The sequence below is a fragment of the Saccostrea cucullata genome, unplaced genomic scaffold (assembly GCF_032062105.1).
Source record: "Saccostrea cucullata isolate Sc308-1 unplaced genomic scaffold, CSIRO_AGI_Scuc_v1 ctg938, whole genome shotgun sequence".
Classification (NCBI taxonomy): Eukaryota; Metazoa; Mollusca; class Bivalvia; order Ostreida; family Ostreidae; genus Saccostrea; species Saccostrea cuccullata.
The window spans coordinates 272,638-285,410 of record NW_026931372.1 but is presented as its reverse complement, the minus strand read 5'-3'; the positions used below and the strand labels follow the sequence as shown (position 1 = coordinate 285,410).

At 31.9% G+C, this 12,773-nt stretch overlaps 1 protein-coding gene across 1 annotated transcript in view; it reads right to left on the bottom strand.

The window, feature by feature from the left end:
• Positions 1-1,721: 1,721 nt before the first annotated feature.
• The window catches only part of LOC134232365 (uncharacterized), a 30,537-nt gene continuing 19,485 nt past the window's right edge, over positions 1,722-12,773 (bottom strand). Inside the window, exons 3-11 of the mRNA XM_062714307.1 lie at positions 11,623-11,740; positions 11,431-11,464; positions 6,894-7,352; positions 6,485-6,727; positions 5,832-6,341; positions 4,602-4,702; positions 3,131-4,315; positions 2,616-2,664; positions 1,722-2,525 (exon numbers count right to left, since the gene is read on the bottom strand). Coding sequence (XP_062570291.1) covers positions 1,969-2,525; positions 2,616-2,664; positions 3,131-4,315; positions 4,602-4,702; positions 5,832-6,341; positions 6,485-6,727; positions 6,894-7,352; positions 11,431-11,464; positions 11,623-11,740 — 3,256 coding nt within the window. The 3' untranslated portion in view covers positions 1,722-1,968. The remainder of the gene's footprint in view (positions 2,526-2,615; positions 2,665-3,130; positions 4,316-4,601; positions 4,703-5,831; positions 6,342-6,484; positions 6,728-6,893; positions 7,353-11,430; positions 11,465-11,622; positions 11,741-12,773) is intronic.

The following is a 12,773-nucleotide window of genomic DNA, read 5'->3' as shown; positions in this document are numbered from 1 at the left end:
AGTTTCCATTCTTTATATACTATAAAGATCAAGGTCATCTCAAGAGGTCAAAGGTCAATTAATGTGATGTCATCTACTGAATCTTTCAGTTTTTTGCCATTGAAATTTTTCTAATCGCCAAAAGATTTGAAACCACTTGTTCAATTTTCTTTATTTTTACACATTTTATTCTGGGGCCCATTTGAATCATTCTGTTGATTTTTTTTTTAAATTTGGATTATAAATTTTCTCGTAAGATAACTTAAAGTGTAGGATAATTAGATGTGAATTTTCAATTCCAAAGCTATGTATGTTCTATTTTTACGTAATATTTTACTCAATTTTTCCAGTATCAATATATCTTACTGAGTTTAAGTAACAAAAAGATAACCTCTATAAACTGTATCATGCAAATTTGCAATAGTTCAATTGATAATTTTAAAACTTAGTCATTCTAAAGTCGAATGTTTGATTTCACAATCTTCTTACGGGAGTCTGATGTTATATATTTCAAACTGTGTTGGCAAAAAATATCTGGTTGAATTTTTTTCATATCATATGTAAATTAAAGAGAGAATTCTTATCCGAGAACAAAATTGTTTCAGAAAAAATAAATTTAGGGAAAAATTAGCCTATCTATTGAGTCCAACCTTAATTTATTATGTCTATCTACGAGCACTTTTCATAACAATGAAAGTGAGGTACCCTTTGTTGAAAAAGAAATATGAAATCTTATTAGTTATACCTTTTCAAAATTTATTCACAAGATTTAAACGTATTCTGCATATTGTTTTGAAATTATGAAAAAAAAAATTATATCGTTGACTTCGAATTTTGTAGCCTCGATTTTTCAGATGCATGTATACAATCCAATTTCTTTCTCGTTCATAAACTGTAACAAGGGGACCAAGTTAAAATCCACCATTAGTTTAAAATTATACAATATTTGTAAGAAAAAGATATAAATTCTATACGTTTCTGTTTCAAAGTCAGTAGGTTATAGATTATACAATTATTTTCTTGTTTAGAACAGATGTACCGCAGTAGTACTTCATACATACTACATGTGCTAAGTATAATGAATCTTAATTAAACATTTCCATTTAGCAAGAAAAAAAATACATGCTACTGTACATCTTAACTAATTAAATTATTGTAATTAAAAAAGTCTTTCCTATACATATATACACATATTGATTATTTTTTCTGGGACTATTTCAGTTTGAAACATTGAAAGCTTGAATTATCTTAAGCTACTAATCTTTCGAACTGCAGTAAATTATTTGATGATAGAGTGCAAATACATTAAACTAATAACAACCTTTGATAAATATTTACCATATTTCACAACCATCTAGCTACATAATATGCATATAGCAAGCTAAGAGTAAACATTCTCTTGAAACAACGCGTTGAAATTTGACAGAATTATTTTGTACAACTTTCACGCAAAGTGAAAATCTTGATTTAAAAAAAAAGGAACACAAAAGCAAAACAAAATATCCAGATATATATAGACGGATTTACAAGATTATATTTAGATAAAGAATTTCTTCTGCAAATGTAGAAATTATGCAGGCGTGATGATGGACAAGCAAGTTTATAAATTTCATAAAGAAATGGAATGCATTAATTACAATAATTAACAATAGTTACGAGATAATGTAAAACAATTACTAATTCATTGATTAACTATATACTATCGAGATGGAATTATTAAAAAAAACCAAACTTCTCATTTTCCGAAGTGCAGTCTTACAAAACCACAACCACAAGGAGATCGGCTGCTGATGCGGCTGATGATAAACGAATCTAACTAACATGTAGAAAAGTAGCTTGGGAAACAGTTGCCATTTACAATGTACATGCAACTATGTACAACAAGGCTTGCGTTTCTATTTTGATTCACAAAAAGCACTAAGTATATAATACCAACGTTTTATGGTATATGAAATCCCTGTATCCAGCCTTTGCACGTTGATTAAGATTTTAAAGCTTTTTTTCCCAATTTCCTTTTAGTTTTTCTATAATATCCAACCTTTCAATATAATTCAACGCGCAACACAACTTTTTTCTGTTTAGAATACTCTCATCCACAAGCCTCTCCAAGGAACATATAAGGATTTGACAAGGGTTTATAGAGGATTGTTCTATTGTTTCCCTGATTGACTCCTTTAATCCCAAAAAGCGTAATAATCTATTCTGATCTCTAGTTACTTGCTTACCAATCTGTTTGCACTCAGACTTAGTAATAGGTTCTAAAGGTCTATACACACTTTGGTATGCATATTTTTCTCTCGTTATATTTTCAATTTCTTCTGCAAAGTGTGCATTATCATTTTTTTTTAGATGCTCTTGTAAGACACTGATATGGTTTAGACGAGGACTTCGCCTTCTCCATTTGAGAAGAATTTGGAAGACCTGTTCCGGTAAAGCGAGATTCCCCCGGAGAGTGTCTGCATAATGGCTTTCTCCCAGAAGGTCTAAACATATCATATCTGTATCTTTGAGCTTGGGCGAAATGAAATCAAATACGAAGTTTGTACCTAAAAAATATAATGTTGACCAGTTATTTATCTATAACCTTCGAAAGTAAAAATAATTGCCCGCTCGCATGTTTTATTATATTAACATACCGTCTTCCTCCAAGACAGGTTCCATTTCCTCATCATCTGTGTCATCCAACTAAAATTAGAAATGAATGGAAATGTATTGCATTGTCACACGACTGAAATCATGTTTGTAATTGGATAACTATTAAAAATGTACAAGGTAATTTTGATGAGAAGAAGAACAGGCTTTTATATCACCTAAAATATTAAGGCGCTAGCTGGCTCTAAATCAAAACAATTAGTCGCCAAAATTAGTTGCATATTTTGAGTCTTTAGGCAAATTTCATCTTTGGCGCCAATAAAAATACTGATATTAGTCGAATGATTCTTTTTTGCTCTTAAAAATACTGAAAATGATTATAGTTCATTAATTAATGAGAAATTTTAGGCCCCAATTAAAATTTTTTGAGCGCCTTGTCAACTAAATTAGACGCCAATTTGAGGCCTGATCATTTAGCAAACTGAATATAAAAAAAAATCATGAATCCTTTTCAGTATGTTTGGTTTGTGTTCTTTTCCATTTATCTTTACTGTTTTACCTTTTCCCAGTCTGAAAGCAATTTTACACCATCAATAATTTCTTTTTCCTCCAGGGAGCAAGTTCTGCAGTGACCACTGTAAAATTCTATGTCTTTGTCACGTATAAAGCATACATTAGTTTCGACACAAAAAGTACTTGTCTTACATTTGAATCCAGAAATGATCGTTAAACTGGGATGTACAACTTTTGCAATGTCTTTGAGGCTTGACCTGATGGCGTCTTTGACTTCGATATTGACATTTACTTCCGCATTGATTGGACTCCTCCTAAAGATTTGAATCTGTATAGTATTGTTGCTACATCCAATGGCTATGAATCGATGACGATGCTCAAAGATGACAACATTCTGATATATACACCCCCTCTTCTTCTCTATTGTTATTGGCCACAGCTTATTAGCACAGTGTGTCACAAGTCTTTGGAAAACATGGAGAGAAGAAACAGGGAGTTGAAAACAAAGTATGGAAGATTTTTCATAGCTGTTGAAAAAATCAGGTGTAAACGGAACAGTGTTCATGCATGGTACCACTAAAATTGATCTTTCGCTATTTGATTCTTCATTCACTTTTACTTCTGTAATGAAGCACAATTCTTTCATATATGAGAGTAGTTCCACCTTGTGTAATAAAAATGTTACGCTTTGTTTTTGCTTCCAAATTTCGTCAAGGAGACGATGTGATAGCTCACCATTTTCTTGTAACAATTTCCATTGTGTAAAAAAATTTCTTGTAATTGTTTTATTGAAGCTGCTTCTGACGGTTATGATGCGTTTAAAAGCATCGATGAGAAAGTTTACATCCAGGAAAACAGAGTCCCTGAGATTTTCTGTGTCAAAATACAATATTCTTCCAATTTCGTGAAAGAATGATAACATAAAGATGATGCCTTTTCTATTCAATCTAGTATTTGTGGGAAAATTATCCTGCAGTTTTTCAACATCTTCAATTTTCATAATTTTTTTCTCCTTTCTTATTTCAATGAATTTTCTTTCGAAAAGACTCCATATGTTAGGAACTAAACGATTCCAATTTGAATGTTCTTTTGCTATTTTCTTTATGCAATCCTTTATTTCGTTTACATTGCTATTGTCGTCAAATGACACTGAAAATTCTCTCTCCGAACGTACATTTTCCAAAAGATTTCCCATTTTGCTTCTGAGGTTCATAAAGTATTCCTCGATATCCTAAAATTATATAACACAGCATAGATGAATATAATACATGAACAATAAAATCAATCCATAATGTCGGTCGGCACTAAAACTAAAAACACATATAACGTAGTTCATAAAAAAATAAATGTACTTTCCCTAGATGTTCCATACAACATATAAATTTTCCTTGTTATTCTTATACACTGCCTTCCTTCTATCAAACTGCATTGTTGTATTTAGGGCTTAATGTATAAAAATATAAAGGAAGGATGAACTTGGGATTGACATTTTCAGTTTATTTTATAAACTAACTCACCTCTTCTGATTTATTTTCAGCATGAGTCGCCACTAAAATGATTGATGGTGTTTCATCCCCGGAGAAAGCATATATGTATTGCAACCAGAATTTCAAGTACTCTACAACATTATTTCAGTCATAAAATTAAGCAGTTCTTTACAAAATGCAATTTTGAAAATTGCAGAAAAAATAATATTTTTTCAAATGAGAATTGAGAACTAATTTCTGAATTGTTTCTTTTTGTCAGCATGCTTGATATATCTGTTAGTCTGTTGATTAAAGGTTGAAGTATCGACGAGTAAATTAATTATGGAGAATATTAAAAGTTTGTAATTTACATTTTAATTCTTCTTAGAATTTCACATGTTCCAATTATGCATATAATGACAGGTATTACAGAAAGCACGAGTTAAAAAAATTTATTTTTGAAAAGAATTATACGAGTACATAGTCTCCGATCTATCTCGTACTTTTTCTTCAATTGGGCCAAATGGAATACTTATTTGAGGACATATGCTTATATTTGTCTTCTACAAGAGCTTGGAAGTCTCTAACAATTACAAAATACAGTCAATTCTCGAATTATAAAAGAATTAATAACTTGTTGTTTAAAATAAATTAGCTTCCCCTATTCCTATGCAGCTTAACCAAAAATGAAGGGATGCTTTGCCAGATATTAAACAAAACCATCATTTTAAACCCCAAGTGGAAAAAAAATTCCAAAATTTGAATGCACACCTACAGGACGCCAAATATCATCTTCTAAAGGTGATAAGGCTACTTCCTAGAATCTTGGAAACCATTTAAAATTTTTTTTTATGAAAAGCGTCTTTTTGTGGTCCACGCTTTGCTTCCACGGGGTAGTATTTAAAATGCCAAAATTTTATTGCACATGTAAAGGACACGACCTATCATATTCTAAAAGATAAATTGGTAACTGCTTTTAAAAAAAGAGTTTGAGGAAGAAAAAATGTGACAATCGGACGGACGGACGGACAGACCAGGGCCACAACAATATACCCTTTATATACTGTAGACGTAATTTTTTTCCACGGGGTCATATAATTCCGAGGAATCTCAATTTCCGTTTATTCCGAAAATTACGCAGATTTCTCATTGCATTTATATTAACTACGCTTGTACAAATTTCCGCGGAAATTTTGTGACCGCGTACATAGAGTAAATTGATACAACGCTGAAAAAAGTACTTCTACAGTATTTCTTTAGAAAGTGCGGGTATTAAATTACTTTCATTTGTCCAGCCCCTAAACATCATATCTCCCCTTTGGTCCTCCACCACATCCTGAAAATCTCTACTCATATCCATCACTAAGATATAAAAGGCACTTCGTCGTAAATATATATGGTGAGTTGCGTAGTACTCGTATTGCCCGGCAAAATCGTAAAAGTCAATCGTTTGAAACAAATCTGCCTCCTTGCGTGTTATTGCAGGAATTAGATGAAGGAAATTAGGATCTTTATTTTTTTCTGCTTTTTGGCTATTATTCCTCGATGATAATGTACCCCTAAGTGCAGGTACATCTGTACTTGTTTTAATGGGTGTTTTATTTGCCGATGTTTGGCAGTTACTTTTCCTCTCAGGATTTTCCTGTCTTCTCTGCATTTTAATTTCAAAATTTGGGCTGATAGGTTGACTTTTTCGCTTCATTGCTCTCTTTATATTATCTTTTGCTACGTTCGTTACTTTTAGACTGGAAACATCTACTGTGACAGTTTCCTTGGTTTTCAAGTTTAAATCTGTATAAAAAGTATATGACATATGAATAAGAATGCAATAATGCGACACATTTTATATATAGTAAAGAGTTCCCAATCAGTCATGTTCTAACTAATATTGCATTTCAATAAAATATTTTTACGAGAGTTATGTCACTTTTAACCTCTAAGAGTTGTTGCATCAGTTTTATGAATTTCCACACTTTGTGTTGATTTTGTCGACGCCCTAATGTCCCTAATGCTTTGCTCTGTTATTAGTCTTTTTAGCAATGTTGTCTTGCCGACACCCTTGCATCCTAAAATTAGTCCTTGTGCATGGCATATCTCGCTCTTTTCCATTTGAAGAAGTTTTAGGAATGCTGGGTATCCATTTCTACCCAGAGAAAGGACTTCTAAAGGAATATTCACTAGGATTCAAAGAAACAAAAATGGTTTATGATTTCACAGTGCAAGTTAAACCAAACAATATAAAGGTCACTACTTTTCATTTTTTAATGCTAAAATCTTACTAATATTATTTCATTTTATATCTAATTTGTTATTAGTGTCCTTTATGTATTTTGTTTAACATACGTTTCAACGCTACTTCTTTATGTATAGAGGAGTCTTCTATGGTTGGATGAATCAGAATTTCTAAACCAAGGCGTTGAATTAACAATTCTTTGTCCTCTAAACTCACTCGAAGAATTGCTTCCCCTTGTTTTGATGTGTACCCTTTAGTCCTACAATATTCTTTCACGCAGCAAATATCAGCGTTTTTCAAAAAGTAGCTGATGAATTTCTTAGAACAAACTGATTGTACTAGTCGATCTCGTTCTTTTTTTGATATAAAAGTCACTATGTCTTCTTTGCTTACAGTCAAATATTCATTCAGCGGCCATTTTATCAAAGAAGTACTTCCCAGTTTTGAAGATAAAATCCTTTGAACTTGACGTAAATGTTTTTCCCAGATATCCCCATTTTCTGCTGATGTATAGTTCTTCATCAACAACAAGGAATACAAAAGAGGTTTTGTTTCGTTATTCAAGCCATCTAATAGAAAATAGAAAAAAATGTAATTAACTTGGAATAAAAAAAAATATATAAGAAGCATCTCATAGCGGTTCTTGTACATTTGCTATCAAGAATAAAGCAACAGATTCTGATGTCATCGATTAATTACGGTATATCAATTTAAAACAAAACAAAAGAAAAAAAGCAGGAACAACAAGAATAAAAAAAATCAACAATAAATGTATTTGACTGTTAGTAGCTTTATATATAGACACCTGACTATATTATCTATAGAAACTTTGATATACTTGTAGCTTTCATATAAATAGTAACCTGCAAAAGGTATCAGAAATAGATTTAGACTTACATTAAACGTTTGATCATCTATAAAATGTTTATTACTTTTGAACTGAATCTTTTAATTTGCATATAACGGTAGTCTATTAATGATGTATTAAAAATCATTTCAGTTTTCAACTGCTTGATTTCTAACTCATTTCGACACAACGTACATTTTATTCTTAAAATGTTTCCTGATTTTTTTTTCATACCCAGTCTCCTGAATCTTGATAAATTTCAAGACACAAATTGGAGACTTGCCTAGTGCGTCTGAAATATAAAACTAGCAAGCTAAGTGTACTCTTAGCACTGAGCTCACAAAATGATATCTCCGCTCCAACATAAGTATTTTGCTCATTTTTTGGCAGTATGTAAATTGATACCCGATAAAAACTGAAAATGGCATTATCAAATAGATTCTATCAAATTTACATTAAATGCTATTTACTCATTTAGGAGGATTTGCTAATAAGATACTGGTAGCGTTTGAATCATTATTGAAAGAATAACAATATCAATATCTTGCTTTTAAAACCCAAACTGTGTGACCAAAGGAAACGTTTAATATTAGTTTCACAACGACACCATTTATGTTCTGTGGACATCTTAGGAATTTTATCAAGTGGTAAAGGATGGCTTGTTGATAAAGGATGGCTAACCTCAAGTGTTATGGAAAAAAACCCCTACGGATTGAAGGATGGACTCCAAGCATTACGTACACCCGTTTTTCAAGCGGGGATAAAATTATTCTCGTACTAAAAATTGATTTGTTTAAACTCCCTTTACGAAGTTTTTCACTCAAATTGAGATGACACTTCTTATCGGTGGAGGTCTGCAAATATGGAATAATGGCCTATGAGCAGCGAATGCTCTGTTTCGTGCCAGCACCTATTGCGACCTATTGGATCTCGGTTTACAGGTCTCATCTGAAGATCGGTCTCCAAGTCTCCACGTCCCGCAGTAGGATTTAAACCCGCGACGTAAACCATCTTTCCGACGTGTAAAGAATACAATATTGGACAAACGGGAAAACTAAATGCCAGGGTTCGTGTGCACAAACAACAAATCAAAGACCCTAATGTGCATAATACACCGTGTTGTGAACATTTCGCAAAATGCTGCAAAGGAATATTTAAGATTTTCCCGATTTATGAACTTCCAAATGAAAACGAAAATTCACGTTTGGCAAAGGAAGACTATTTATCAAGATCTTACGTAATTTCTATCTGTTTGAGTCAAACATTTTATGATACACAATGAAATTGACAAGTACGATTCGGCGCGGATGTCTAAGAGAACATTGGTTTGAAATTCTTCTTTGCAATTCGTTTTCAATCCACCTCAGCTACTCTCATACTCACATGCAGTGTTAAAGATATATCCAAAAGAAAAATAATGTCAAAATTGTCGTGTCATATATATATATATATATATATATATATATATATATATATATATATATATATATATATATCTCCAAATTCTCTTTTTGTCAGTAGACTAAAAAAAACTTTAAAACACTTTTTTGAAATGTTTCAACCATGTTACCGGCCTTCGAAATAAACACGACTGATGAAGGCCGGTTAAAATATTCCAAAAAATGTTAATTATATATATATATATATATATATATATATATATATATATATATATATATATTTGAATCGTGCATTGGAATAACTTAATTTGAATTTGATTGAAAATCAACTTCAAAGTTAAATTAAAACTAGTTTTTCCTCAGACGTCTGTGACGCACTGTACCGCCATATTGTTGTCTTTTGACTGTAACAGATGGAAGTGCCGTAAGCTGTATAGCTACAGTCTTTTCAACTTTATGTTGTAGGAAAGTACGTCTGAAGTTATTCCTTTAAACGGTTAGTACTTTTGATAGTAGTAAGAGTACGTGCTTTGTAGAGTATGTGCTGGAATTTACAATGTATCTTTGTAGAAATGTGATTTTCAAGAATTTCTTCATTAAAAAGTGAACTATGAGCAAAGTTTGGATTTCTAAACTGTTGAAATACATTAAATGTCATTAAACTTACAAACAAAGACGATTTCGTTACAAGCCTTTTCTGTTGGAACCAAGACATAATGTTCATGTAGTCTTTCAAATTCTGATAAAATCTCCAATTAAGTAAAAACGGAAAGATAGATGGTCCACATTTTCAACTTCCTAACACAATTGTTTAAACTATTTAAAAAAGAAAAAAAAAAATAATTCTGACACAGTGTTCAAGTGTTTCTTCATTTGGCCCCATTTCTATTGACCTTAATCGAAGGAAAGTTGTTCCCAAGTTTAGAGCTGAAAAAGGCGTCAATCTTGTTTAATCATTGACAATTCCAATTGTTAGATTAGGATAATACGAGAGCTGTTCAATAAATATTTCCTCGGTGCTCAGAAAGAAGCAAACGACGCTTTTCAATAATTTAGTCTTCATGATTTTACTTATTAATCTCTTTTAATTCAAACTCATGTCCATAACATTTTTTATCCAATTTCTGATTGTTTTTAGAAATCATTTTAGGGTATGACCCTTAGTATACTGGAAAATGGCAGATCCAATGATTTCCTGGACTTATTTTTACTTTCTGAAAGGTGTTTTTTTCAGGTTTGGAAATAGAAACAAGTCATAAGGTCAAAGATCTGGCAAATATTGTTAATGTGAAAAAACAATAACTTTCTGTTTATCCCGAAAATCCCTTTACTCTCCAGGGCATGCGGGTTTGGACGCTGTCATAAAGACATTTAATGTAGTGGATTCCTGATTCTAGGTCCTTCCTCTAATAAACCTTTCGATTTTTTTGCAAAAAATTGCTTTCTAGACTCCTTCAGATATTAAACTGTCTCCCCGAATACGAATTTGAACAACAATACCACTAGTATTTAAGAAAATTGCATATAAGTCTGTCTTTGTGCTCTTGCAATTCTTTGCTTTTGTCAGACCTTCGCCGTTTTCATCGAGTACATCTTATGCTAAATTTTGTTTTGATGATTTTTAGCGATAGATCCATGTTCCAATATCTGTTTGAATATCAAACAAACGTGGATAACTACAATTACTGATATTTTAAAATAATTGTTAAGGCTTTCGTACACGCTGTCGTTTTCACCCATTTTTCAAAATATAGGGTAACCTTTGAGTACCAAGCTTTTTTACTGTCAAACGTTTCTTAAAAACAGTGTTAATTACTCCCGATGTGATGTCTATCAAATTTGCTATGTGTCTTGAAGTCAATCATACATAATCAAATATTATTTGTTGAAATTTGGCAAACAGTACATAAGTTGTTATATTTTTTGTTGACAAGGAGGGTACCCATTTTTGATGCCCATTATATAATTTTTTTATCATTGAAATCCAACCGCTCATTTGTATATAGAACAGGCATCGGTTGCTGTAAATGACACATATTTCAGTGAATATTTCTTTGGGATTTTTAACAAGTTTTACAACAGCTTTAATGTAGCCTTTATTTTTACTCTAGTTTACTGATTCTTTACCATTCATTTATAATGCAGTGTCTCGAAAAGCCCTTGTTTCCCAGCTTCTCACGATGAAACTATGTGATGAAAAGTGGTCACATAAACTGTTATAAATTCAGTAAAGATTCAATAATGAGAGATAGTCAAGTTAAATGTCATATGATATCTGTTTTGTATGTCATACAGTTCAGGACATTATTTATTGAACAGCCCTCGTATAATGTATTTGCGTTATGCAAGGGAATAATTGAAAGCAAATAATATTATGAGAAGCAATGTATGAAAGATCACCTGGTTCAAATGTCAATGTCCGACGGCATTTTCTCTAAAATGAAAATATTTTAATAAATGGTTTTGCAAATCAAATGATGTTTTTAAAAGTTCATGTTGAATATTTTAATTATTTGTTTTTTTTTATTTTTACAAAACACAATAGATTTAACTAGCATGTTCCCTTTTACCAATTGTAAAACAAATACATACTGATAAGTGTCTATAACCAAGGTCTTTGACTGCTTCCTTGATAGTTGTCTTTTCACTTTTCCAACCGTAAAGGCATATATGAATACGGATTATATCACAGTCATTTCCATTTGTGTACCTATGTCGAAACACATATCTTTGAAATCATCATTTTATTTTTTTATTTAAATTTGAAACCCAGAAGTTGTTTAATAATAATAATAACTAGAGCAAAGCTCGTTGCAAAGCAACGAGTAGGTCTTCCGTCCGGTTTTGACCGGAAGTGCCGAAAGTGACATAAAAAGAAAGCAATGAGCTAAGTAGTCTCCAGTCACTTTATAATTTCAATTTTGCATCAAAAACCTTTAAAATAAGCTATTTTTGGCTACTTCCGGTTTGACCGGAAGTGATGCCGACGGACGGATAATTAATTTTTATGCTCCCAGAAACATATGTTATCTAAAAACCTGTCAAGAACGGCAAAAATACGTGTTTTCTGACTACTTCCGGTTTGGCCGGAAGTGACGACGCCGGACATATTTTGACGACTCTACTAGATGAAGCTTGACATTTTGAACAACTTTGCTTCTTTGACGTATTACAAATTCTCAATACTTTTTGAGATATAAAGGAAAAACATTCGGCCCCTTTAGTCCCTTAATTTTAGGGGCCAGCCCTTTTTTCGAGATATCATTTGAAAGATCTTGGAATTCTACACTTCTTTTGTTCTATATGTTTTAACAAAATATTTCCAAGTAAAAAGATATAATAGAAAAAGTGTAAAAAATTTTGAAACGCTCAGTATGGCTTTTTTCAGACCATACCGAGCGTTAACGTGCAGTACTTCCGGTGAAAGTTAACAACACAATGCAAATCTACATTTGTTGCTCTATCTTTCAGACAAGGTTTCATCTTCCTGTGATAAGCGATTTTTAAGAAGAGCGACGGACAAAATGACCCTTAAAAATCACAAAATTGCGAAAATTTTCGAACCGGAAGTGACGTCATCAAAATGAAAAAAAATGCATCAAGTTTTTAATAAGTTCTATCAGACCTGAAAGTTTCATAAAAATCTAACGAGCCGTTTTCGAGAAATCGCGTGCACAAAATCGGGGAGAAAAAAAATAATAAGAAAAACAGTGGAAAAGAAACAAACGAATAACAAGAAGGTC